This window comes from Rhodamnia argentea, chromosome 7, assembly GCF_020921035.1.
Source record: "Rhodamnia argentea isolate NSW1041297 chromosome 7, ASM2092103v1, whole genome shotgun sequence".
NCBI lineage: Eukaryota > Viridiplantae > Streptophyta > Magnoliopsida > Myrtales > Myrtaceae > Rhodamnia > Rhodamnia argentea.
In genome coordinates, this window is record NC_063156.1 from 25,424,212 (window position 1) to 25,450,229 (window position 26,018).

At 42.3% G+C, this 26,018-nt stretch overlaps 2 protein-coding genes across 2 annotated transcripts; one reads left to right on the top strand and one right to left on the bottom strand.

Moving 5' to 3' along the window:
- The first annotated feature begins 13,464 nt into the window (after positions 1–13,464).
- LOC115742586 (FT-interacting protein 3) lies at positions 13,465–16,864 on the top strand. The gene has a single exon (XM_030676976.2). It carries the CDS (start codon positions 13,564–13,566, stop codon positions 16,636–16,638), a length of 3,075 nt encoding a protein of 1,024 aa, XP_030532836.2. The 5' UTR covers positions 13,465–13,563; the 3' UTR covers positions 16,639–16,864.
- A 419-nt stretch (positions 16,865–17,283) lies between these two features.
- LOC115742445 (ribokinase-like) lies at positions 17,284–25,681 on the bottom strand. Its single transcript, XM_030676729.2, has 12 exons — positions 25,488–25,681; positions 25,281–25,370; positions 24,826–24,903; positions 24,626–24,700; positions 23,714–23,766; positions 23,415–23,565; positions 22,802–22,912; positions 22,223–22,349; positions 22,021–22,118; positions 18,522–18,660; positions 17,695–17,747; positions 17,284–17,603 (listed from the first exon to the last, which is right to left on the bottom strand). Exons 1-12 carry the CDS (start codon positions 25,536–25,538, stop codon positions 17,520–17,522), a joined length of 1,110 nt encoding a protein of 369 aa, XP_030532589.2. The 5' UTR covers positions 25,539–25,681; the 3' UTR covers positions 17,284–17,519.
- Positions 25,682–26,018: the final 337 nt, after the last annotated feature.

Genomic DNA, 26,018 nt, shown 5'->3' on the forward strand with positions numbered 1-26,018 from the left:
AGTGGGGGCATTGCTAAGCTTCGGTCGAGACAAAAGGGTCTTTCGTTGTGAGCTCTTGTTGGGTTAACTTTGAGTCACGCGTGAGGAAAAGTTCGAGGGGAAAAAAGGTCGTGGCTTTCGATGTGAATGTGGGATTAGGGTTTTGGTTTTGTCAAGCTGCATGCTTTCTTTAGGAGGTCGGAAGGTTTTTTTGGCTTTTCGAGCTGTTGCTGTGAGTTGCCAACTTCGCCGCCCGGCAGAAATTAGTTGTATCGATGTGGGGCAATGGCGGTGCCACGTCATTCAGTAGGCGATGAGTAGTTGTAATTGTGTCGTTCTGAGCACGAAAATATCATGTGAATCATATACCTCTGGGTGAGTTTTACCCTGTAGTGGAATGATTACTTATTATTTCTCATGAGTTATATAAATTCGAGGAGAATTTTGTTTGATAAAAAATTAAGCACATTGTACGACGATCAATTCAGTCATAAATTTTTCATTTATGCTAATTTTGTCCTAAATGTTTTTCACAATATGTCAATTTAATCCTAAGATTACAATTTTTTTTTTTGGGATAATTTCCCCTATGAGTTTGACATGGGCTCATGGAACAAGTCACTACTTAGAGGCGCCTCTTTCTACTTGTTTTTCAAGTTGATCCAACGGGAGCCCTAATTTTTTTTTATTTCAATTGAGTCCTAAACCTTTTGTAATTGTGTCAATTTAGTCCATTTGCCTGGCCAACATTGACGTGGCAAATTTTCAACGATACTTTTTTATTTTTGATTTTTTTTTGTCTTCTCTTTTCTTTTATTTTTTTTGTTCAAGTGAGCCATGTCGCCTACGGCTTTTAAAATAAACTAAATTGACACAATTGTGCAAATTCAATTCATTTGGCCGGCCAACGATAACGTGGCAAAATGTCAATGATTTTTTTTTTCTGTCTATTTTTTTTTTTCTGTATTCTCTTCTCTTCTCTTTTCTTTTCTTTTTTTGGTCGGCGGCACCACGTTAGCGATAGCTGGTAAAACGGATTGAATTAATGCAATTGCAAAATGTTTAGGACTCAATTGACTAAAAAAAAAAGTTTAGGATTGAATTGGTATAATTGCATCACATTTAGGACTTTTTTTGTACTTCTCCCGGTAGCAAGCTTAGCATGAGCAATTAGCATCTTGGTGGACCAATTAAACGAAGTAACAAGCAAGCGGATGAAATGATATCGCACTCTGACTTGGTTTTTAGTTTGCAATTAAGTGAGCTAAACTTTGAGATGCTTAACTAACTTATTAAATGAACGAACTAACTAATGCAGCAATCATATATCCTTACTAAGTCATACTTTCCTGCGAAATACGAGTAAATTCCGAAGACATAGTCCGCGTTGATTAAGAATATGGCCCCGTCCAATTTCTAAGAACACGGCATTAGCATTAATGTCACATTCTATGCAACATATGCACTGTTCCACCAAGTACGACAAAGCATAAGCTAACCAAAGATTAGCAAGAAGGGGTGAACACAGTTAGGCTAACTCTTAAATAATTACACCCTTTTGAGCTGGCTTTGGTTCCTCCCCCCCACCTAGCTTTTGTCTGCGCAAAGCTCTTTGGTCAAACCCTAGAATTAGAAATAGAGAATATTTGCACATCTTATCATTAGAAAATATTTAGCTCCCTCTCTCTCTCTCTCTCGCTCTGATTTAGGTTTTAAAGGTGGATCTCACCAGCCAACCCCAATCATTAATTAGCAATTAGTAAATCAATAATGGCCAAAAAAGCCCTCATAAACTAATATTATTCTGCCCTAGAGAACTTTAGGAGAGGGAGGGAACCTTAGTTTCATTAGTTTTTGTGTCATCTAAAATTGCAAATGATGAAGATGTGGATCACATGGCGACCCTAGGTAGCAACTTCTATGGGAAAGTCGCACTAATTCATATTAATCTATCTAGTGAAAATCTAATTGAATCTAAAGAGGGACACATCGGAATCTTAACAAAGTTCTTTAAGAGATCTTCCTTTCCCTTCTCGAAATTTCCTCTCGTTTTAGACCTCATGTGGCTCACTTTCGATTGTTTATAGCCCACAGATTTTCTGAACGTTTCGTAAGTAAATAATCGGGATGAGAGAAATTTTGGTATCGGGAAAACTTGTTAATGGAATCTAAATAACTTATAAAAGTATAATGGTTTTTGCTTCAGTCGTGAGTAAATCATCTTTGTTATTATTCTGTATATGTGGCAATGTTTTTCAGAACAAATTCGATCACACAATACGTATGAAATTGAATTTGAGTGAATATATATCACATGCGAATAGCTCTACTTTCATTATTAGACTCGTCATTGTTCCTGAAGAATTAGCACCTACTCTACTATCATCCTAATAAGAATCCCAACTCTTATTCGGAATTTCGTTAATAGAAACTTTGCTGCCAAGTTTACTCAATATAAACATTAATCCACAAAACCGATTTTTTTTATCCGGATGTGTAGCCTTCTTTATTCAATTGAACCCACATGCATCATCATTGGTTTGGCCAATTAGTTAATTAGCAGAAATACAATTAACTATCCAAAGAAATACGAAAGGTTATAAGTATCTTATTTTCGAAATTTGACCCACTCGTAGGTTTCTTTTTTTTCTTTTTAAACTTAACCCAAATGCAATAATCTACATTTGCATTATGAGAAGGAAAATGCTTTTCTGATTGTACTTTTGAAAACGGTACAATCTCAATTGTAGATTCACACACCTCCGTCATCGCGTGATTTGCATAAAGCACTTATTGATTGAGAAATCGTGTAGTCGAAAACAACTGATAGTCTTGTCAAATTGTCAAGCTAGCATTTCTTTTATGGAAATACAAAAAGGTTATTAGTATCTTGTTTTCAAAACTTGAGACGTGGTTATCTAACAACCACTAGGGGGGTCCCATAGATTAGGAGCATTTGCGGTGATTAAACGAAGGGAATGTGGGTCCACAATGAATAATTAAACCGAAGCAAATCTCGGAAGTAAGCGATTAATTATCGATAATTAGGATCTTCAAAACAATTAATGCGTACATCCCAAGCATATGATGGAGAACGTGGAATGCGACGGAGAGCACTTTAGAATCAGTACTTGCGATCTTTTCTTTCAATTAGTTAAATCGATTAATTAAGTCTAAACCATGGGGGTCGGTAATACCGGTTGGACTAACTCTAGTAGTCAAAATCTAGAAATTGGTCGTCCAGGTGCCACGTCAGGAGCTTTGCACTTGGCACGGTTACGGCACGGCATGTGGCACGAATTTCTTGCAATTTTTGTTTATATATAATAATTATAGTATGTTAATTTTTTTTTTAAATGGCTTCTCTTAATCCAAGATGCCGCCCTCCCATGGTCATTGCACCAACATTCACAGATCCCGAATTATTTAAGCGTAATTAATCCCATTCTCAAATTTTTATTAAGTGGGGTTAGAGAGAGAGAGAGAGAGAGGGGGTTAAAGCCGGTAATGAACATTCCCTTTTCCTTTTTTTATTTATTTGTCAAATATTTACTTTAGTACTGATGAAACATGGCATGAGAAAAGTCAAATATGCGATCGTTCAGATGGATGGCATTCCCGATCTTCTAGCAAGACGAGAAACACCCATTGAGTACATATTTCAAGACTAGCCAAACCAATTTCCGGAAAAACATGGTTGTCTCCCGACTTTGATGTTTGAATTGAACCGATCCAAACATACTCGAATTTTGTGTTCTTCTAGACTGCATTTGGTCTTTATTATAAAAACGGGGATATAATATGTTTTATCATATCCTATGTTTAGTAGATATCGGTAAGATAAAATAAAGGGGATATAGACGGAATGCTCATATCCTAGGGGAGGGATATGATAGACCGGAACAGTATTTCTCAAAAAAGCAAACACGAGGAGAACAAAGTTTTTTCTACAACCACTACCTCTCCTCCGTGCCGGGCCGCCTCTTTAGCCGCAGGGGGGGGGCGGCTATCCCTTGTTCTTTAATCGCTTGAATCTTTCCCATATTCAAAAGAGGTCTCGACATATTATGAAGGTAACTCTAGGTTGATATATTGACTTTCAAGGTAACTCTCTTTGACGGCCTGTATGAGTGCATTTTCAATTTATGAAAAAAAGCTGAATAATTCCATTAATCAGCACTTGTTTACTCACTCAACAAGACAATGAATAAGGCCGGCGGGTCATTTTCAAAGGATTTAACTCCAAATCAAAACTCCCGATTCTCTTGGGTTTACTCGATCAATGTCGTGCTCGAATTTAGATGACATAAACATCTACTCTATAATAACTCACTCATCAGAGCTTGTTAGTGCGTAATTTATAAAGCATTATGATGTTTTGGCAAAACAGAGTCGATCTCATTTGCGCCTTGCCTCTGCTTATCCGATATTACTTCCGCAGTTCACCAAACAGCAAATAGGATATAACAAAATCCTCGAATTTTCTTATCCTATCTCATCTTATCCAATCATGTCTAGACTAGAAATTCGGACGACCAAACGCAACCCTAATGCGTTTTATTTACTTTATTTATACTTTTACCAAAAAGACAATTCATTTGTTACTGTACATATACACATAGAAAGAAACTTCATTGGGCATGATAATCTGAAAGGGCATTTTTTACCGAGGCCAAGTTCATGGGAATTCCAAATGTCGACGGGGACGTTTCCATCGAGAGCGAGATTTCACACCTTCCCAAGAACGCCTCATTGGCCTCCACCACATTCATCCCTCCAAGGCTCCACTCCATTCCTCCCTCCCAAAAGACAACTCCTCCTCCACATAGCCCGTAAAAAAAAATTAGGTTATTTGTAAATTCTTTTTTAATTTTTTTTTCCAAAATTTCCCCCATTTCCCGGTGACTCGATCATTCCTCGAAAATACATTAAGAATAATAACACAAAAAAGACTGGAAATAAAAAAAGAGTGGAATATTTTGAATTTTTCCGAACAACAGTGTCCTCGAGTCGAGTTCATAAACAATACACGACGCATTTACGTTCCAGTTAAGCTTGGGATCACATGGGCAGGCCGGCCCCCGCCAATAGGGAATTAGGAAGGCCGGTCGCTCCCACTTCGCTTATGATCGAATCGCGACCGTCCAACACAAATTGCCCCCCAGCCCCCGCTCAGCACACGCTGTACCGCCTCCCTTCAAGCCATCCATCCCAACCTAATTTTCCCAATTTCTCCCAAACAAAGGAAAAAAAAAAAAGAAAAAAAAATAAAGGATTGGTGAAAAGAGGAAATTAAGACCCAATTGACCTAATTCCCATTACGAAGAAAGTCAAGCTGGAATCTGGGGAGCACTTTTGTTCTACCACCAACCCACCACTTCTGTCACTTAATTTCCCTTCTTTCTTTTTTTCTTCTCCTTTTTTCTGTACTTTTTTTTTTTTTTTGGTCGGAAGGGAAATTTTCATTTCGCTCCGAGCGGAGATACGTAATTTCAAGGTAAGGATACAAATCAAATAAAGTAAGTAAATCTAAAAGATAAATCAACTTGATGCACATTACAGAGACTCACTCATTTGACGGAGACGTGCCCGTCGTAGCATCGAAGTAACAACCTGCGGCCAATCACCGAATCTCGCATCAACATCGGTGATGAGCACACGCCAAGATTTCCTTCTCCAAAAGTTACGGCTTTGGCAAAAGGAGGCGCGTGGCTAGATTTGGCGTCCCCGGCACACAAAGACAACAAACAACACCAATAAGTTAAAAGAGCATATAAAACACTTTGTAAATCCCATATCTATTTCTAGATCGGAATAGAAAAACACCAAAATTCTAAATCTAGTTTTAGATCGGTAGAGAAGACTTGCAAAAGAAATACCAATTGATCACAAAATTACTTTCGGATAAACCGATTCTTGAAGGTAGTAGTAGAGGAGCCCCGTAGTCTTGTGCAACGCTCGACTAAATGGAGCAAGCACCGAAGCCGGAGCTAGCAAACAGATCTAGAATAGCATATTCTTCCAAAGAACTCGCGCATCGAATTTTTATAAAACTCTCCACGTGGAGAAAGTCCGTGAAATTAATGAATAAATCTTGAAGATAAGAATACATAGATAAGGAAACAAACAAGGAGAAGGAGAAGGAGAAGGCTCCCTCCCTCTCAGAAAAAAAGGCTAAAGGAGGAGGGAGGTGCCGCGGCGGCTGAGGGAGAGAAGAGAGGAAACGATTGAATACTTTGTACGCCAAAAGAATCACACATTTCAAGTTTCAAATCATGAATTTCACATCTTCAAGAAGCTCATCCAATGTCTGAATGGGTGCTTGTTAAGATTTCCATTACAGAAGATCAAAGGAATCGGCACGATCTGGCTGGCCATTCTATCCGTCGTTCCATGCGAATGGTAGGGCTTTTCAAGTTCTAGTCCGTCACAAAGTCCGAAATGCTTTATGATGCATGTGCGACCCTCGTGTAAGGATCTGAAATTTCGAGAACTCGGCGAAAATCTACTTGACTTTACACTATCCCATCGGGCCATGTTACTACTTAGTCACCACACATTGACCGTGTGCTGAATAAAACAAGGGCCATTTGACCAGAAACTCAGTTTACTAAAACCATTTGCAGCTGCCTGTTTTCATTAGTGCAAGATTCTCGATAACTAACTTCATGGCTACTATAACTACATTAACCGTAGGAATAATAATTCTTATATTCGTATCACTTGGTTTCTGGATCATTGGTTCTTATCTCCACAACATGCATGGAGCTTCTTCGATTCAGAATCTGGAACATGCATCACCCAGAATATATGCTTACACAACAGCTCCATCACAACGCCAGCGGCGGCAGCAAGATTAGGGTTTGACCAGATTAAGATAGAGAGAGATCTTGGGAACACGTGAGACCACATGGAGGTGGCCGATTGCTGCTAAGTGCTAACCACAACTTGGAATGTCATCAACCTTCATGAGACCTTCGATTCACCCCCACAAAACAGGAAATTAGTCAAATGATGCTTTGTTAAACTAGCATGTGCATTGGATAATTGCCACATCCTCAATCATATGTCTTCTTGACCAGTCCCACCAAACCCCCCCTCCAACCCTCCATTAATTCTTCGAATTATGGTCAATGTTTCAAAAAAGGGCAATTTAACTGAGAGGTACTCTTCAACACCCAAAAAAAAAAAAAAAAAAAAAAAACTGAGAGGTACCCATCTTTGACATGATCCTTGTATCTCACATTGTGATTTACTATGATTGATTTCATAATAAGAAGCTTTACGGGGTTTAAAACACGTTAGTAATTTCGAAATGGATCGAGATCCTCTCGAGCAGTGTTGTTCTCGATGGTCGAGATTATGACGGGTTGGTTTGGGAAACAACTAACATGGCACGAGCTTGAGGAGAAATAGCTCGTCTTGCCTTTCTTCCTCTAAATCGAGAAATGATCCGGACTATTTTGAAAGCGAAAATAGAGGACAACGAGAGTGGCCCGAAATAGGGAGAAGAATAATTCTGGAGATTTATGCACATGCTAAACCATGCTTAGTCGCATAATTAATTGGAGTAGGGGATCAAAGTCCATGGACCAATGTTGCATATGTTTAAAGAAAAAAAAAAAAAACAGGTGAACGATTGAGGAACAATGGGCCAAATCTCGACCTAGGCCCTGCTCATCCTGTTTGGATACAGATGGAGTTGTATCCACAGATCTACTAGACCATGTCGAGATCTCATTTTCAACCATTTTAGAAAATGGATAATGACACATATGGTCCTTAAACTTTGGTCCAGTATATAATGTGGTTCTCTAAACATTTATATTGTTTAATGTGGTCCTTAAACTTTTATTTTGCTCAATATAATTCCTAGATTTTTGGTACATGCTTAATGTAGTCCATGAACTATATGAAAATATTCAATGTTATCCTTTTCTTAATTCAAAATTAGGGACAATGTTTTAAATATTTTCACACAGTTCAGAAACTACATTGAACATGTACAAAAAAAATCATACATTATATTGCATATTGGACGAAAGTTCGAGGACCATTTATGTCATTTTCTCTTTATAAAATGAAGATGGTCCAACCAAACATGGACGATGTCTAGCATTTTGCTTGTGGTCTATATATGGTATGATCGGAAGTCCTTGCGAAATGCTCATGGAATGATCCATGAAATTGAAATTTTCTCCTTTCCTAATGAAAATGGAGGGTTTCGTCGCGAGTGGTTGCCGATGCTTAATCGCTTTAGTTGATTAGCTTTCTCGGGACCTTCCGAGATGCCTAGAAACATCGTAAGATGCGCGGGGTTATTAGTTTCGATGGGCTCGCATGAGCCAAGACTTAAAGAATCGACGAGAATGAGGACTCGTTACGTTATCAAGGAGCCATGAGAGCATATGAAGATCAATTCTCAAAAGCACGTGACAAAGTGAACATGAGAGGCTTCTCATTTTAAAACCAAAACAAAGAGGATTAGGAGATGGATTATGTACATAGATCACGCTTCTAAGTCGCGACCTCCTCCCTTGAATTGGGGGCTCATGTGGGCTTTTCAGAGAGGGCGCATTTGGACTTTAAATACCGGCATGTCCAATGACCAGATGAGGCCCATGATTAACAGAATATATGGCTTTTCTACATAATATTAAGGGAAAAATTAAAAAAAGAGCCCAAAGTTTCCTGATTTTCTCAAATAAGGACCCAGAGTAAACTTTGTTTCAAACAAAGGCCTAAAGTATTAAAATTATTGCAAAAAAAGGCCTAATCGAAGGGCATTTATGCCCTTTACTCTTTAATTTTTTTTATGTTTTTCTTTTTTTTTCTTTCTGTTTTCCCCTCCCCTCCCTTCCCCTCCTATTCATCATCTCCCCCAGCACGTCTACTTCGAGGGGGCTCGCTGATGCACACATCAACATTTTTTTTTTTCAACAAAGATCAACATATTTTCGAGACAAAAACGACCAAACGGAGAAGGCACCAACTAGACGATTAAGAGTCAATTCCAAACCACCAGCCATGAAATCATCCGACCCATTAATAAAACCTTCTTGTTCAAAAATCCTAATGTCGTCGTCGTTACCGTTGCCACTCCTAAAAGAAGCAGCTCTTGCGATCTCGACCACGTGCCTCCGATTCAAGACCTTGTTTTTCCCATGAGCGAGCGCGCTGAGTCGGACCCACCATGGCCGATCGACTTCAAGCGGCGAGAATCGAATGCCAAAATGGGATTCAGCCGCAAAAATTTGACCTTTGAAGAAGAAGAAGGGGGAAAAGCATTAAAACTTGGTTGGTGAACGATAGTCGCAGAGCTGGGCATTTTGGGTAACGTGAGAACAGAGAGAGCAAAAGCTCTGGATTTGGTCACGATGCAAGGATCGCAGATGGAGGTGGCATCGTCATTGGGCAGCAAGTAGCGTCGCGGCTCATACGAGTCACGGAGAGCCATTGAGCTTAATCAACATAGAGCAGCCAAGAAAGCTCAACGTTGAGGACGACAACGGCGGCGAAGTGAATGGAGTTTCACGGCACCCATGCAGCAACTAGGAGGTGTCGGTCTCACTGGATCTAATCAAGATGTTGGCGGAAGCACAAATGACACCACTCGTTTGTGGACGTGGTGACCGGTGTTGACGGCGGGAGAGGAGTCTCCGACTAGTGAAGGCGTTGGTGCAGGTCTTTTGGTGACATCCCCAAGAAGAAGACGTGCTGGGGGAGATGATGAACAGGAGGGAGGGGAGGGGGAAAAAAGAAAAAGAAAAATAGAAAAGAGAAGGCAAAAAGATTAAACGACAAAAATGCCATTTGGCTAGGTCCCTTTTTGAATCAATTTAACCACTTTAAATCCTTGTTTGAAACGAAGTTCACTCTAAGCCCTTATTTGAGAAAACGTGACTACTTTTGGCCCTTTTTTGAAATTTTCCATAATATTAACCATGGCACCGCTTAGCTTGGACCGGCGAAGGTGCGTGGTCCGCCCATTTTACTCTTCGGGCTATTGTTACGATCAAGTGAGCTCTACATAAAGAAAAATTCCAAATAAAAATTTAAAGTAATATCATTTTCTCAAATAAAAGCATGAAGTGGACGTTGTTTCAAATAAGTGTTTGAAATATTCTCTTTGTTTCAAAAAATGATTTGATAAATGGCATTTTCGTCATTTATTTTTTAAATTTTTTTATTTTTTTTACTCGTTATTATTTTTTTATTTTTGTTGCCACCGGCAAGCCTTCACCGGCCATGGCAAGGCGACCCTCAAGACCATCGACGGCGGCCTCGCCTCGATGGCCACATGCGAGGACGACCTCGGGCGAACCTTGCCTAGGCAGGGCAAGGCCGCTCTTAGGCTCTGTTTTGATTACACGAAAAGAATAAATCGAAAAGTTATTGAATTTTTGCATGTTCCAATACGAAGGAATGTTTTTGGAATATGCAAAGATTGTGACTCGCTTTTTTAAAATTAAAAGCACACTCAAGCTCTATTTATTTCGTAAAAAATAAATGATTTTAGAAATATTTTTTAAAAATAATTATTTGGATCGCTTTACGTAAATCTTCAAATACAAATTATTATGTATAATAAATATATTTGTATTGGTCAATAATTTCGAGTCATATAAAGGATTAGAGAGGAGGAGAATCCGACAAACAAGATGGACAAAAAACGTCGCGAAAAGCAGCAACGACGAGAAACTTGGACACAGCTACTCCCCACGCGCCACCGGGCATTACTCGCCTCCTCCTTTCATCTGCACGGGCGCCTTCCTTCGTGGGGCCCGCGAGTGTGGTGCGGTCATCTACACTCGCGCGCGTCATTTTTGCAGCAGCAGCTGCAAGGAGAGGAGGGGAGGGATGGGGAAAATGCCTTTTTGTTTTGGGAGAGGGATGCTGGGAACTTTGGGAATGCAAATGTTGAAAGCTAATCTTGGACTTAAATTCTTCCCCCAAGATGCGCGACAATTGCTTAAAGGTGCGTTTTTCAAAGGAGATCCGGGCCAAATGCTACTTCTAAATTTCGATCACCCTTAGGACTAGGCTTTTGAGCTCCTATAAAAGCTTTTATATTTGCATTTCAATGTTTTGGAGTTTTTATATTTTAATTTATTTTACTATTCATATTTTATTTGTTGTTGCTATCGGCGAATGGGAAATTTTGTTGTTGCGTTCGATTTCATCTTGCTTAACTAAAAATAAAAAAAAAAAGAAGACAAAGAGGGAAAAAAAGAAATTAATATGTTCTCGGATAAACCCTGAAATCGATTAACAAGATAGTAGGTTCAATACTCTAGAGTATGCCTGGTAGATTTAATGTCCCAAAAATTGGAGAACCGATCCCAACATGATAAATTCCAGCTTCCAGATTCTAGGAGGAATCCGAATCAATCCCGAAACCACTCATCCCTAAATTGCAGAATCAATGAGGATGATCGATGTGGCTATCGATTGTGCTGAATACAATAATCCATCTCTAGACTTGATAAATTGCATCTTTCGATTGCCAATACGTGGCTATTTTGTCATGTATGGAGCATTTTGTCCTGCACCAAGTCCTATCACCTCCTCTTGTTATTAAATGTTATGGGGTGTATATGTTCCTATCATTGCTCACGAAGGTCCAAATCATAATCTACTGATCGACAGAGCATAGGAAGAAAAGCATTTGACCGTAATTTGGATTTTTGAGCTGTCGAACTTCTTCTCTTTATCTAGTCGGGAAGTGATTGATTATTCGGAGATCAATATTGATTGCGGACAAGTCATGATATAATGAAGTTTGAAAAAAAAAAAAAAGAGTAGTGTTTGGAAAGGGAGCAGAAATCAAATCGGGCAACACTTTTTGGTCATTGGAATCCAACAAAGCAGATTCACGAAGATAAATGGAGTAGAGTATTTAAAAGAGGGACACAATCTTAAGTACGACGGTTTCCGCCGTTAGATGCGGGTCGACAAGGCAACAACGGTTCAGATCTCGGTGGGCCCCCTACCTAGATTATCAGCCAGGTGTGCCGAGTGGGGCCCAAGCGACGGCTCCCCATCCTGCACGCTCGGGAAACAATGAGGGCCGGGGACCACGAAACACGCGCCCACGACACCGCATGGACTGACCCAAACATTCTCAAAAATTGTAAAAAATATAAAAGGTAAACAATTTTTTTTTAAAAAAAAAAAGGATGGAAAGGACAATTTCGCTCCAGAACCTCGGACACCGAGTTCGAGATTATTTGCTGTTTTTTTTTTTTAATTTTTTTAATTTTTTGGGTTTTTTTGGGGTAAGGAGGAGTAAAATAGGGGCTTTGGGCTTCGGGGTGTCTCTGTAGATTCTGGCACGCCCCGTGCTGACGTGTTCGTCAGAAAAAGTTCATTTTTCACAGGCGCCTGCCTCTCTCTCTCTCTCTCTCTCTCTCTCTGTAGATACTATCCTCTACTCTGCCTCGCACGCATTGGTCTCGTGTTACCGGTCAAAGTCAACCGCTCCCATTGAATGATCCATCCAGCCCAGGTTCCAGCTTCATGACGTCATTATTATCGTTACGATTCCCTCGCTCGCTCGCTCCCCCCTTTCGTGTGACTTAGGATGATGACGACGACCAACGTTTTTCATCATCAGTCGAACGATGGCGTTTGTCGGCTTTGCCGGTCGACCGGACTAAATAACAGCGTAAACGGGAAAGCGGTACCTCCGTAATGATACAAATAAATTGAACGGCTATTTTAAATGTCCGAATACGTTGTTGAATTCTGAAATCGAAAGGACAGAAAGAACCAAAACGTGTAATTTGAATATATGAGGGCTTCGAAGTGGATTCGATTGCTTGCTTTTAGAATGGCGCGTGGGAATTTGTCACTTTTCATGCCCAAGCTATGTTGGAGGAACATTCACTCGAATACGTTTATTTTCGATTGTGCCATGGAAAGTGAATTTTGCTGAAAATTGTTTTCACGACAGTGTATTTTCTTTTATTTTCTTATGTTTGGCTTTATTTTGTAATTAAAGCAAATAAAGCTAGATACGATACTAGTTTTTTTTTTCCTTGGTCAAAAGGGATAAGCTAGTTTTTTTTTGTCAATGCAAAACTAGTTGTTTTTTTTCTTTTGTGGTCGAGGTCAAATACAAATTTTTTTTTTTTTTTGGTCTAATAAATACAAAACAATTTTTTTTTCTGACAATACAAAACTGGTTTTTTTTTTTTTGGTCAGAGAAAATACAAAACTAGTTGGTAGGTGGACAAAATGCTCAAACGGGTAGTAAACCTCGCACAAAAGCCAGCATTTAATGGAAAAGGTTCATGTTAACGTTAAACAACAAAAAAAATTGTGGGGCCCAACATATCCACTCTGTCACTAGAATCGGCTCCCCCGAAGCACCCCCCATTGGGGCGTCCCTCCCACGCGCCGCTTCCCAAGCAGAGACAAGACAAGAAACCTATTCCCCTCGCCTCCTCCCTCCTCGTCCTTCTCAAAATGCATGCCCTCGTCTCGTCATTTCAGTCTAAGCACGCCTTTCTGAACACAAACTGACTGTCACTGCTCCATCAAAGATCAACCCCTCTCTCTCTCTCTCTCTCTCTCTCCGCCATGAACAGCAACGCCGCCGGCACCACCAGTGTCTCCGGCAAGGAGAAGCTGGTCGTGGAGGTCGTGGCAGCGCACAACCTCATGCCCAAGGACGGCGAGGGCTCTTCCTCGCCCTTCGTTGAGGTCGAGTTCGACAACCAGCGGCTGCGAACTCAGGTCAAGCACAAGGACCTCAACCCCGTCTGGAACGAGCGCCTCGTCTTCCACCTAGCTGACCCCGCCGACCTCCCCTACCGCACCCTTGAGGTCAACGTCTTCAACGAGCGGAGGTCCGGCAACAGCCGCAACTTCCTCGGCAAGGTCCGGATCTCCGGCTCCGGCGTTGCCAGGGAAGGCGAGGAGGTGGTCCAGCTCTTCACGCTGGACAAGAGGAGCCTCTTCAGTCACATCCGCGGCGAGATAACCCTCAAGCTCTACCTGTCGACGCGGGAGGAGGTGAAGAGTCAGGCGGTCAACGGTGGCGGCGGGTCGTCTGTGGTCCAGAGCAAGAGCAAGAGCAAGAAGCTGCTGCACCACCAGCCGAACCCCGCCTTGCTGTCCATGCAGCAGCAGCAGCAGAAGCTGATGCAAGAACAGAGCAAGCAGGCCCAGCAGGTGCAAACCAAGCCGGCTCAGCCCGCGGAGCCGGGCCCCGGACAGATGAAGCCGGTCGTGATAGCAGCGGCGCCGCAGCCCGTCACGGCTACGGGAGTCGGCGGCGGAGGTGGAGTTCTGGGGGCATTCTTGGGCGGTGGGTCGAGCGAGTTCTTGCTCAAAGAGACGAGGCCAAGCCTGGGCGGTGGGCCCACGAGCAAAGACAAGACGAGCTCGACCTACGACCTCGTCGAGCAAATGCAGTATCTTTACGTGAAGGTCGTGAAGGCCAAGGAGGTCTCGACGCCGTTCGGGGGTTGCAGCGAGCTGGTGGCCGAGATCAAGCTTGGGAATTACAGGGGCATCACGAAGAGGGCCGGTTCGGGTTCCAGGTCGAACGGTGTCGAGTGGGACCAAGTCTTCGCCTTTTCGAAGGATTGCATACAGTCCTCCGTCGTGGAGGTGTTTGTGAAAGAGATTAATAAAGATGAGTTCTTGGGTCGTGTCTGGTTCGATCTCAATGAAGTCCCTAAGAGAGTGCCTCCCGATAGCCCGCTGGCGCCGCAGTGGTACCGGATGGAGGACCGGAAGGGGGAGAAGGCGAAGTCCGGGGAGGTGATGATCTCCATCTGGTTCGGGACTCAGGCCGACGAGGCCTTCGCCGAGGCATGGCACTCCAAGGCGGCGAACGTGAACTTTGACGGCCTGTGCTCGATCAAGTCCAAGGTCTATCTGTCGCCGAAGCTGTGGTACCTGCGCCTGAGCGTCATCGAGGCTCAGGACATCGTTCCGGCGGAGCGGGTCCCAGCCATGGCCCGGTTCCCTGAGCTCTCCGTGAAAGCCCAGGTGGGCAACCAGTTCTTGAGGACGAGGGTTTCGCCGGCTGCGCCGAACCGGAGCCTCTCAAGCCCGTTTTGGAACGAGGACATGATGTTTGTCGTTGCAGAGCCATTCGAGGATTATTTGATCGTCTCTGTCGAGGACCGGGTTGGGCCTGGCCGTGATGAAGTCGTTGGGCGGGTGCTTCTCCCAGCTACGGCCATAGAGAGGAGGACCGATGATAAGCCGGTGGTCTCTAGGTGGTTCAATCTTGACAACCATGGCGGCAACGCCGCCAATTCGAAGATCGTGACCAGGTTTGGTTCCAGGATCCATCTCCGCATCTCTCTTGATGGGGGTTACCATGTGCTGGATGAAGCGACTATGTATTGTAGTGATGCTAAGCCGACTGCAAAACAGCTCTGGAAGCCTCACATCGGCGTGCTCGAAATTGGGATCCTGGGAGCCACCGGCCTCATGCCTACGAAAATCAAGGAAGGGAAGGGCGGATCGACGGATGCATACTGCGTCGCTAAGTACGGTCAGAAGTGGGTTCGGACTCGGACTGTGGTTGATAGCTTGGCGCCCAAGTGGAATGAGCAATACACTTGGGAGGTGTTCGATCCGTGCACCGTGATAACTGTCGGGGTATTCGATAATTCCCGAGTCGACAAGAACATAGCGAGCAATGCCGGCCCCAGGGATGCACGGATAGGGAAAGTAAGGATTCGGCTTTCGACGCTGGAGTCCGACCGGGTCTACACGCACTCGTATCCGCTCATGATGCTTCACAGTACGGGGGTCAAGAAAATGGGCGAGCTTCACTTGGCCGTGCGGTTCTCTTGCGCCAACATGGCCAATATGCTGCATATGTACACAATCCCATTGCTGCCGAAGATGCATTACGTGCATCCCTTGTCTGTGAACCAATTGGACAGCCTGAGATACCAGGCCATGAACGTGGTGGCATCGCGGCTGAGCCGGGCCGAGCCTCCCTTGGGGAGGGAGGTGGTTGAGTACATGCTCGACCACGACTCCCACATGTGGAGCATGAGGAGGAGCAAGGCCAACTTCTTCAGGCTGATGAGTGTTCTCTCCAGTATCGTGGCCATCAACCGCTGGGTCGAGTCGATCCGCAATTGGCACAAGCCGGTGTACTCAGCGTTGTTCGTGGCGGTCTTCCTGTGGCTCGTTTGCTGCCCTGAGTTCATTATCCCCATCATGCTTCTATTCATGGCCTTGATGGGTCTATGGAGGTACCGCTCCCGGCCTCGCCACCCGCCGCACATGGACACCCGCCTTTCTCATGCAGAGAGCGTTTACCCCGACGAACTCGACGAGGAGTTTGACTCGTTCCCGACGAGCCGCAGCGCCGAGGTAGTGAGGATGAGGTACGACCGGCTTAGGAGTGTGGCCGGGAGGATCCAGACCGTGGTCGGGGACATGGCCACCCAGGGAGAGCGGTTCCAGGCTCTCCTGAGCTGGCGCGACCCGAGGGCGACATTCTTGTTCATAATCTCCTGCCTCTTTGCCTCAGTCGGGTTTTATATGGTGCCGTTCAGGGCGGTGGTGGCTCTGTGGGGGTTGTACGCGCTGAGGCCGCCGAGGTTTCGAAGCAAAGTGCCGAGCCGAGCGCTGAGCTTCTTCAGGAGATTGCCCACAAAGGCCGATAGCTTGTTGTAGTAAGCATAAAATCTAGTGGAACTTTTAGGTAAGTAGGGGATGAAGATGACGTCTAGATGTTTAGAATGGTGGTGGTGTGTGGTGAGTGAGGGGATTTAATGTGAGGTTTCCATGGGAGCATTTTGTGTGTAATCTGGTGATGATGAACTCTTAAGATTTTTCTGCCTCCTGTAGAATTTGAGCAGTTTCCGTCATATGATAAGTCTGTGTAATCGTTCTTCTCTTTTCAAGTCCAGGGCATGATTTATTTACTCACCGAGACCATGAGAAAATATTGACCATAGGCACTGGGCCCCTTTGTTCTGGTACACAGAACGCAACTGTTTCCTTCCTTTTTTTTTTATCTTTTTTAGCTCAAATCCTTAGATGTTACACGTTGATAAGGTGCGACGTATAATGCTTATAGTCAATAACTGATTCGCAATTGAATCCCCGTCCAAAAAAACGTGGAAAAAAAGCACAATATTACAGGTGAGGCGAAAAAATGACTCGGTTTCCATCGATTTCCAGCTTATACATGGGATCGTTTCCTTTTTGCTGTGCAGGCATTACCTTCAAATTTCACGACTCGAGCTGTTCGATGATATTAAAAGCTTGATCTGTTCCGCTTATTCACCATCAGACAATGCGAAAAAAAATGTATGGTTTATCACGAAAGAAAGACCTACCATCCACTCCACGAAGTTATAGTAAACATGAGGTCAATTACAAGAAGGGCCTACGGCCAAGGTGGTCTAGCACATTCGGACGTTCAGGATTAGGAACAGTCTTTCAAACTGCAGATACATAAAAGCACTCACGCACACACGCACACGCTTGCAGAGAGAGAGAGAGAGAGAGAGAGAGAGAGAGTCATTCTCATTTTCTTTCTGCAAGAGAATTTACTGTAAGTAAGGAGTAAGGCCTCGATCTGTCCGGTGAGGAAGACCGGTTCGAGCTCCCAAAGCTCGGCAGTTAGCAGCGGCCTGAAATCAGAAAACATCAGCGAGGTCAAGAGATGAAGGTAAATCCATCTAGGTAATTACTCAAAGATAACCAAGCGGCCCTAACACTCACCACTTGAGCTGCAAAACGCAACATCTTCTCAGGCGGCATGCCAGCACAGAGAGCTGCCAATAATTGAAAGAAAGAACTGAGATGAATGTAAGCATCAGCAACCATCACAACAACGAGAGCATTCTTCAACTCAACAAGGTGTATAGTTTGTTATCTGGACGTCAGATGTAAAGTCAGTCGTGCAAAAACTTACAAAGCCAAAGTTTGTACGTCCAAAGAGAGAAATGGAGAATATTAAAAGCTAATTACACATTCATCTTCGTGTTGAGTAATCAAGCAAAAGAGCTTGACCCGAACAATCAAAAGACTGTCGAGACTCAAACCAATATTTCACCAGCGATGAAGATGATTAGAAGTATGTTTTGATAGTAAACCGATATGGCCACTCCATGTGATGATTATCTCTTGAACTTAAAGCAGAAGACAATAAAATAAAGTCACTAGTTGAAAAGGAAGAACAAAAACCTGTCCTTGACTCCTAGTTGATCCTGATTCGACATTAGAAACTCTGTGCCAGCATCCACGGTAATACAATGCAAATTTTTTTGGCAAATCTAAATCAACATAACTATATCTACATCTGCAGCAATAAGGCAAACAATAGCATACCATTGTCTCATTTAGACAAATTATACTACTAAGTCCAGACTTTTCTAAAACTGCAAAAGATTTGAGAGGGAGAAAACATCGAGTCACAGGCAAACAATAACATACCCTTGTCTCATTTAGACAAATTATACTACTAAGTGCAGACTTTTCCAAAATTGCAAAAGATTTGAGAGGGAGAAAAGTCACAGGCAAACAAATGAGTTGGTGGGAAACCGTACCATACAAAGTTGCTCCTATGAATGCATCCCCAGCCCCTGTTGTATCAACAAGTTCTGATGGTGGTATGTTTTCGGCCGTACCCAGATATAACCTTCCACTCACAGTCCCGATCTCCTTTGCGGTTAATTTCATTTTTGGCTAAAAGGAACCAAAAGATGGCCATGATATTATAGTAAGAACATTGCCGTTTCTTGTGGCTACACAACAATTAGCCTCTATTTAAGCTAAATTCAAATGTAGAGAACTTGCATGCAAGCAACATGTGGAAGGATGTCAACAATTTCCTTGGATCAACTATCCCCTACGGACAAGGAGATGCTTCTACAAAGAAAAGCAGCTTGGCCTTCTAATAACAACATTGGAATTTGTCAAAGTAACGAAGAAAATCATTCGCACGAGAATGACCTTGTCAATCAATAGAGCATGGTCTTAACCAAGCCAGAGGACTAAAAAGTTTCTAAGCCCCAGATAAAATACAATCTTTTCAACTGGAAGGACTTCCAGTGCACTTATTCCTAATAATTTATGAGGACATAAAAGTGAGAAATATTCAGGGATTCGATACCACCACACCAGCCTCATATGTGGCATGTATTTTTTCACTCATATCTACTAATATAATGACACATGTACACCAATCCATACCAGCAACTGATGTGGAATCTAAGTAAAAAATTTAAAATTCTCTCTCTTCACCTCTGAGCTCTCTCTCTTCCACACACGTGTACGCCAATCCATATCAGTAACTGATGTGGAATCTAAGTGAAAAATTTAAATTTTTCCCTCTGAGCCTTTCACACTCAATCCATATCAGTAACTGATGTGGAATCTAAGTGAAAAATTTAAAATTCTCTCTCTTCACCTCTGAGCTCTCTCTCTTCCATCTCCTCCGTCCGCAGCCACCCGACCTCCGCTCCTCCTCACAGTCACCACCAGCGGAGTCGCCAGCACTGTGACCAAGCTGACCACCACTATGTCCAAGCGAGTATGGCCGGCTTCCTCTGTTTTCTCCGTCTCTTCGTTCTCCAGATCTCGAGATCTAGCTGTCCATGGCCAAAATCGTCAGCGCTCGTCCATGACCGTCGTCGGCATGGTTTATCCATGGCTGTTAAAGAAAGCATGACTTCAGCTCAGATCTGAAACAGAGGGAGCGTTAGCCATGCTTTCTTCCCAAGCATGACCCATTCAGTCCAGATATGAAGCTCTGCCAATGACCGAGCACAGTCCATGGTCATCGGGACAACTGATCTATGGACAAGACAAGATCTGGAGGCACGACTCCAATCCAGACCTAAACAAGAAACGACTGTGAGCTACCGTGACGATGGAGGGGTGGCTCGGCTGTGGACGGGGCCAACAACCAGCCGACTGCAAGGGACAACAAAGCAGACTGCGAGGGATGACGGAGCAAATCACAAGCACAACGGAGGGGAAGATTCCATGGCTGAACAGGTCTCTCCAGGTAGATTGTCTTGTTTTACTTTTATTCCACATCAGCAGACACATGTCAATTGATGATTGTGTTCCAAGTAAAAAATGTATACCACCTCAACAGCTGATGTGGTAGTACGTAATAACAACCCATTGAATAGTCTCTCCATAAGAGCCTGTTTGGCACTTGGAAGTTCATTTTTCAGCAGATTGAAAATCTGGTATTTACATTGTTGATGGACAAATTGCTAAAACAGGCCTGAGCTTTTGCAAGTGCGCCAAAAGTACAACGACCTTTTAGATGACCCAAAAAACTCACAAACTTTTACCCCGAGCGATCAACAATAGTCAGCGTTAAGTTTTCTATCCAAGCACACTGATATGGCATATGAAGTGGCTATCCTAACTGTGACACTTTAGAGAAATAGATTAGTAGAGAAAAGAGTTGCGATGTCCTGAAACATACATGAAGCAGATATGTCCCAATTAGCAGGAATTAAACAACATTCCAGAGAAACAACGTTGTTTGGCTTCTGCTAAAGTGTCCGTGGCGTCTTTTGGCTCAAGCTGACATGTCTTTGGCCACACATCAGCACCGTTAGCCACGCCATATGCCACATCAGTTTGCATGGACAAAAAACTTAACTGTGGGGATTTTTGTCCCTTGGGTAAAAGTTCATGGTTTATTTGGGTTTTGTTGAAAAGTTGGCGATATTTTTCGGTCCCCAGGTGAAAGTTCACGAGTTTTTGCGTGATTTTGGCCCTTTGTGGATAGGGATTGGCTCATGACTCCAATATACTAAATCCTTCAAAAATTTTTGGTGACCAGCCAAATCTGCATTACAAGGTGCAGCAATATATATGGCAGCCACCCGATGTTCAGAAACTTCAGATAAGAGGAACATCATGAACTCATATCAAAGGATGTAATCACTAATCACTCTGAACAAAGACAAAGAATGCAAAGCCTAGAGGACAGCAATAGTTGCTGGATTCCCCTTCTTATGTACTTGATGAATAGGGATCCACCCAGCCTAATGGAATAGGGGAGGTCAACAAATCCGATTTGTCATTGGAATAAAACAGACTGCATTTCAAGCACGGACACCTAGTTAAGCACAAGTTAGTCAAAACCAGACTTTCATCTAAAATCAATGAGGGAAACATACAATAGTATCGTAAAATGATTTTACACCTTGAGTTATGAAATTAATCCTATGAAACGCTTCAACAAAACTGAGAAAAATGATGAGGTAATCTCTGTGACACATTATCAGAACCCATACTGTGAAGAAACTAAGTTACATTTATGAAATCTCATACTCAAGATGTTCGAATACTACGAAGAGCAAAATCAAAGGAGAATGGAATATGATCATTCCTTCAGGAATTATAGGAGCTGAGACCATTTTTTCAAGTTATAGATCGGAAATGCAAATTATCATTGCTTCTAGTTCAAATACCAGATAAACAAAGCCACAACAAATACCCATCTAAGGGAACTTTGATGTCCCAAGACTATTTTGTTCAGAAGGTAGTCTCGCATTCTATCTCCAACTTTGGTGATTTTCTTCATTTGCTTATAAAAAGAAAGACAAGGGTATTTATCCTCTGAGCTCATACCACCATAATCAGGAATGCCACGTAGCAAAAAGGAAATATGATATCGGAGGGAGATAGAGAGAGAGAGAGAGGTAATAGGCAAAAGATTAAAATGAAAACAAAATGCAAGAGATATTTGTTCTTTGAATTTTGAGTTCTTGTCTTTTCCTGAAGTGTGTTTTGATCATTCTTTACTTTTTGGGGCTTGGACATTCCCTATGCAAATAATTGGAAAAAGGCCCAAAACCTGGTACCAAATGAATTGCTTAAAAATTTGTGATTTTAACTATTACAACAACCCAACACTTGATTTTAGCCAGTTCTTACTTCTCTATGTTTTCTGAACGAGCTGACTTGTTCCAAGATATTTGAATCTTGAGATCATACGGTCTCACGATTCAAATCACGAATTCAATAATACTGATTAAGCATTCATGAAAGAAACTAATTGAGACATGTGCTTACCGAAAAAGTACACGTTGGCAGTGATGTGTAATTGGGGCGTTTCAGCCTCAGTGAGTCCAACAAACTGTCCACATCCACTTCTCCAGAGTCAGAATCATCTGCCAAAGAGAAACCCCAGTGAAATATTAGCTGGACAAAGAGGATGAAGGCTGAAATTCTAAATAAAATGCATATCACCAGTTAAAAAAAATTGTAAACTGACCGTCCACGCTTCTCTCTAGCATTATGCATCCATCTTCGCCCATGGTGACTATAACAAATTGCAAATTTGGCAGCCTCAGCATCATGGAAAGCAGCGCCCTTACAATGGATGCTCCATTTGTCCAGGCCTGCACATGGAACAAGAAATTCCAAATGTATCGCCTACCTTAACAAACTAGAGCCGTTCTATAGATACTAAATCTTGAAAATACCACTTCAAACACAAAACCAATTAATATGTAACCCTTTGATTTCACTTTAAAGTATCTTTCCTTGGTTCCAAAGTTTCAAACTGCATTTAGATGATAATAACAGAGATTGAAGGTCTACCCATGCGATTTAATGGCTATTAAAGTACAAGATTGAAGAGAAAATGAAGATTTAAAGAGCTCAATGGAAAAGAGATGATGACAGGAGTGAAGCTCAAAGAACTCAAAAGCTCAACTGATTTTTCCCGAGAATTAGACATAATCACAGACGTTAGTCAAAGTGTTCAATTTTCTCAGAGGATGTGAATATAAGACACAAACATGCCCCTCTAGCCAATGTCAAACAAGTACTATCAAGAGAAAGTGCTTGCCTTGGGAAATTTAGCTGAGCACACTGCATACTCAGCCACCATCAGAAGATCATCCAATCCTTCTCTTAACCTTTCTGCCTCTACTAAAATTGGTATATGCATGGCAGCAGCCTGCACTGGAGATTATGAAAGATGCTATTTTCAGCCCCTGAAAAAAATAACTGCATGTAGAAAACACAACTGGAAGATGCTCCCAAGTCGAACACTAATTGAACCACTCTTTGGTTTGTTCATCCAATCACATTCATGCTAAAAGCCTACACTAGAAAGATGGAGAACAGATCCCATTCTATTCCGTTAAGCCATTGTGTTCTCCAAATAACCACTTTAGGCATATTTGTAGAACAAAAAATAATGCAAAACTGTGTAAGAGGGTATATTCAACATAGTGCACCTAATTCATGATCAATGTGAGAACTCTCAATCTGAAACGTTACTTCTTTTCAAGGCCTCAATGTACGAATTATCAATCTTTAAACATTTGCACCAAACTCAGATGTTGCATGTGTCACATGAATATAAACTCCCGAGTGACCCATATGTTGATAAAAATGCCGAAAGAAGTACGAGATGAAGTGCAAGCTGTTAACAAGCAAAAAAGCAGTCCAATTACCTCTCGTGCAATCTTTAAAGCAGTTTCAGGAAACCTTCCATCAAAGAAGACAATTCTTGCTTCATCAAGGGCAGATGTCAAACTTGATAGAGGAAGTTCATGTGGTAGCAAGGGTGGATGGCCTGGGGTAAGTATGCAAGTTCGTGTTTTACTGAAATGTAAATGACATTGATAGGATGTTGCATGTGAATTGATAGGAAAATCAATATGTATAATGAAAAAATTAGCTAGAAACGTGACTGTGTGCCAGTGAGTGCAGAGAGAGAGAGAGAGAGAGCACAGTAAAATGAGGTTCTTACGTTTTGTTATCAACGATGACATAAGTGAATGGTGAGTTACCATCCGGAGACACCTGTACATAGGCCATGTTGACTTAGGTGGATAGGAGATCAAGGCAGTTAAAGTAAAAGAAGATCTGGTGACAATAGAAGATATGCATTGGATTCTTAGTATCATGGGTACACATCATACATGGACAGACACAAGCACACAAATGAAGTGCTGAACCAAGAGATGATATGTGCACGTAATCAACTAGCGCTTGTGTCAATACATGATATGAAGCCTAATGAATTGCTGAACCTATACAACAAATTATGAAGTTCATGGGTCAACTTCTGGCAACTTTGTTATCCACTCATTTGGAGCTAGTTTCTTCATCACTTACTGTTGCTTAGCCATCTCATTGGATTAATGACCGATCTTCCAATACACTTCTAGCAAGAGTAATAAATCATTCCAGTTGCAAACTTCTAATAGAAGAAAAACAATTTTGCCTCCCTCCCCTAGTGAGTTAGAAACTAATGGGACACACCTTTCCTTTCATTGTCCTTTTCAATCGCTTATTAGGTGGATGATCCCAAAACTCAGACAGTGTGATATAATGCATCATGACGAATTTGCAAGACTTGGCACTAATGAGCACCAATTTCGATCCACACAATAACAAAAGAATCAGGGTAGATGAATTTGAGAAGCTTCGGAAACGAACATTTGGATAGGTAACGAAAGAAAAGGTGATGGTCTCCATAAAAGGTTCGCCATGTGATTAGCCGATAAACATCTTTAAGTGGCGAACATTGCTATGCAATAGAAGCTAAGGTTATTAGCTTTTTGAATGTCAATCTAACAAACATGACAAGAAAGAAGATCCAGATTGAGGTTAGACAAAGCTACAAGTGTCAAAGTATGATATTTCATCCGATGCTTACGACAAAGAATGAAGTATCTACGCCATCAGCCTCCAGCTCTTCTAACATTCCTCTGCCTTGAGTGTCATCAGCTACCTAATTTCAGAGAACATCCATATTGTAGAAAACCAACATGCTTGTCCTATAAATCCAACTTCCATAGAAGCCAAAATATGGGGTTACTAAGAAAAGTCAGAAACCAGCAAAAAGAAACACTGCACCTTCGAAATAAGCCTTGGCTTTAAACCCAAACGAGCAGCACAAGTCAGAGCATTTCCCGCATTTCCACCTCCTTGAACCTGAAAGACCAACAAACCAGATCATAACATCGATACCAATATCTTCAAGAGTAGTAAACATAAAACGCTCTGCATCAGTATGTAATGCCATTAATAAGACCACCCATTCATTATGGAAAAAAGAAAGTAACGGATTACACTTGAATCCGACGAAAATAGCTGAGAGCAACAACAATAGGCGACTGCAGCGAGCAATCACCCAGAAAGGTCAGTCAGTCAATCGAAAGTAGTTTGGCGCAAAGTTGACCAACACAAATACCCAGAACACATAGAAGCAAGCAAGGTCCCAGAAATCTTGAAGCGAGAGAGAAGCGGCAAAATAACAGCAGTAGCGGCAACATAGTCGGGTAGCGATACGACATGATAATGATAAGTACCTTCAGATCGGTGGTCCTGATCTTGTCGTCGGGACTGGGATAAGAAGCCACGGCCGCCAGGAAATCCAACGACACCGACCCGCACCCCACCTGCTCGCACACGCTCACGAATCATGTTTCGGCTACCGCAATCGAATCTATCGCGACAGAAGAAGGAACTTCGAGTCGAGAATATCGCATGCATCAGAGAGAGAGAGAGAGAGTTACGACAACGCGGCGGTGAGGCGGAGGAGGGAGAGAGAGAGGATCGGAGGACATTGCGATGACCGCAGCCGAAGCACTAGGGAAGGAGCAGATTGATAATTTAGACAGTCATTGCAGTAGAGAGAGAGAGAGAGAGAGAGAGAGGGAGTGAGGCGGTGAGGCGAGAGAGCTTGATCGTCATCGTTCGTCATCGAGCAAAGAAGGAGACGCAGTCGAAGGGGCACGGGGAAGGCGACCTTCGGTTTTGGAACACCACCTCTCGTTTTCCAGCAACAATCCGTTTTGATAATTCCATGTTGGAGCATAAATCTATTTGATTGCATAATTTTATTTTAGATATTTTTAAAATTATTTTAAAAAAATAAAATAAAAAGAAAATCGATCCTCTCTAAAAATAGAAAAATTAACTTCTCAAACAGAAACAAAAATAGAGGAATCATGATTTTTAAAATTAAAGTTCTGCTATGCATGCCCACGCTACATATTCGATAGTCAGATAAAAGTCAAGATATTATAAATTTCTGTGTTTGATTC

Bases quoted from the DNA above. Each gene is read 5' to 3' on its own strand.
- LOC115742586 (XM_030676976.2), top strand. From the start codon at position 13,564: ATGAACAGCAACGCCGCCGGCACCACCAGTGTCTCCGGCAAGGAGAAG.
- LOC115742445 (XM_030676729.2), bottom strand. From the start codon at position 25,538: ATGTCCTCCGATCCTCTCTCTCTCCCTCCTCCGCCTCACCGCCGCGTT. The intron at 24,904-25,280 runs GTACTTATCATT...TTGGTCTTTCAG, and splicing joins TCAGGACCACCGATCTGAAG to GTTCAAGGAGGTGGAAATGC. The intron at 23,566-23,713 runs GTAAGAACCTCA...TTTACATTTCAG, and splicing joins GTCATCGTTGATAACAAAAC to TAAAACACGAACTTGCATAC.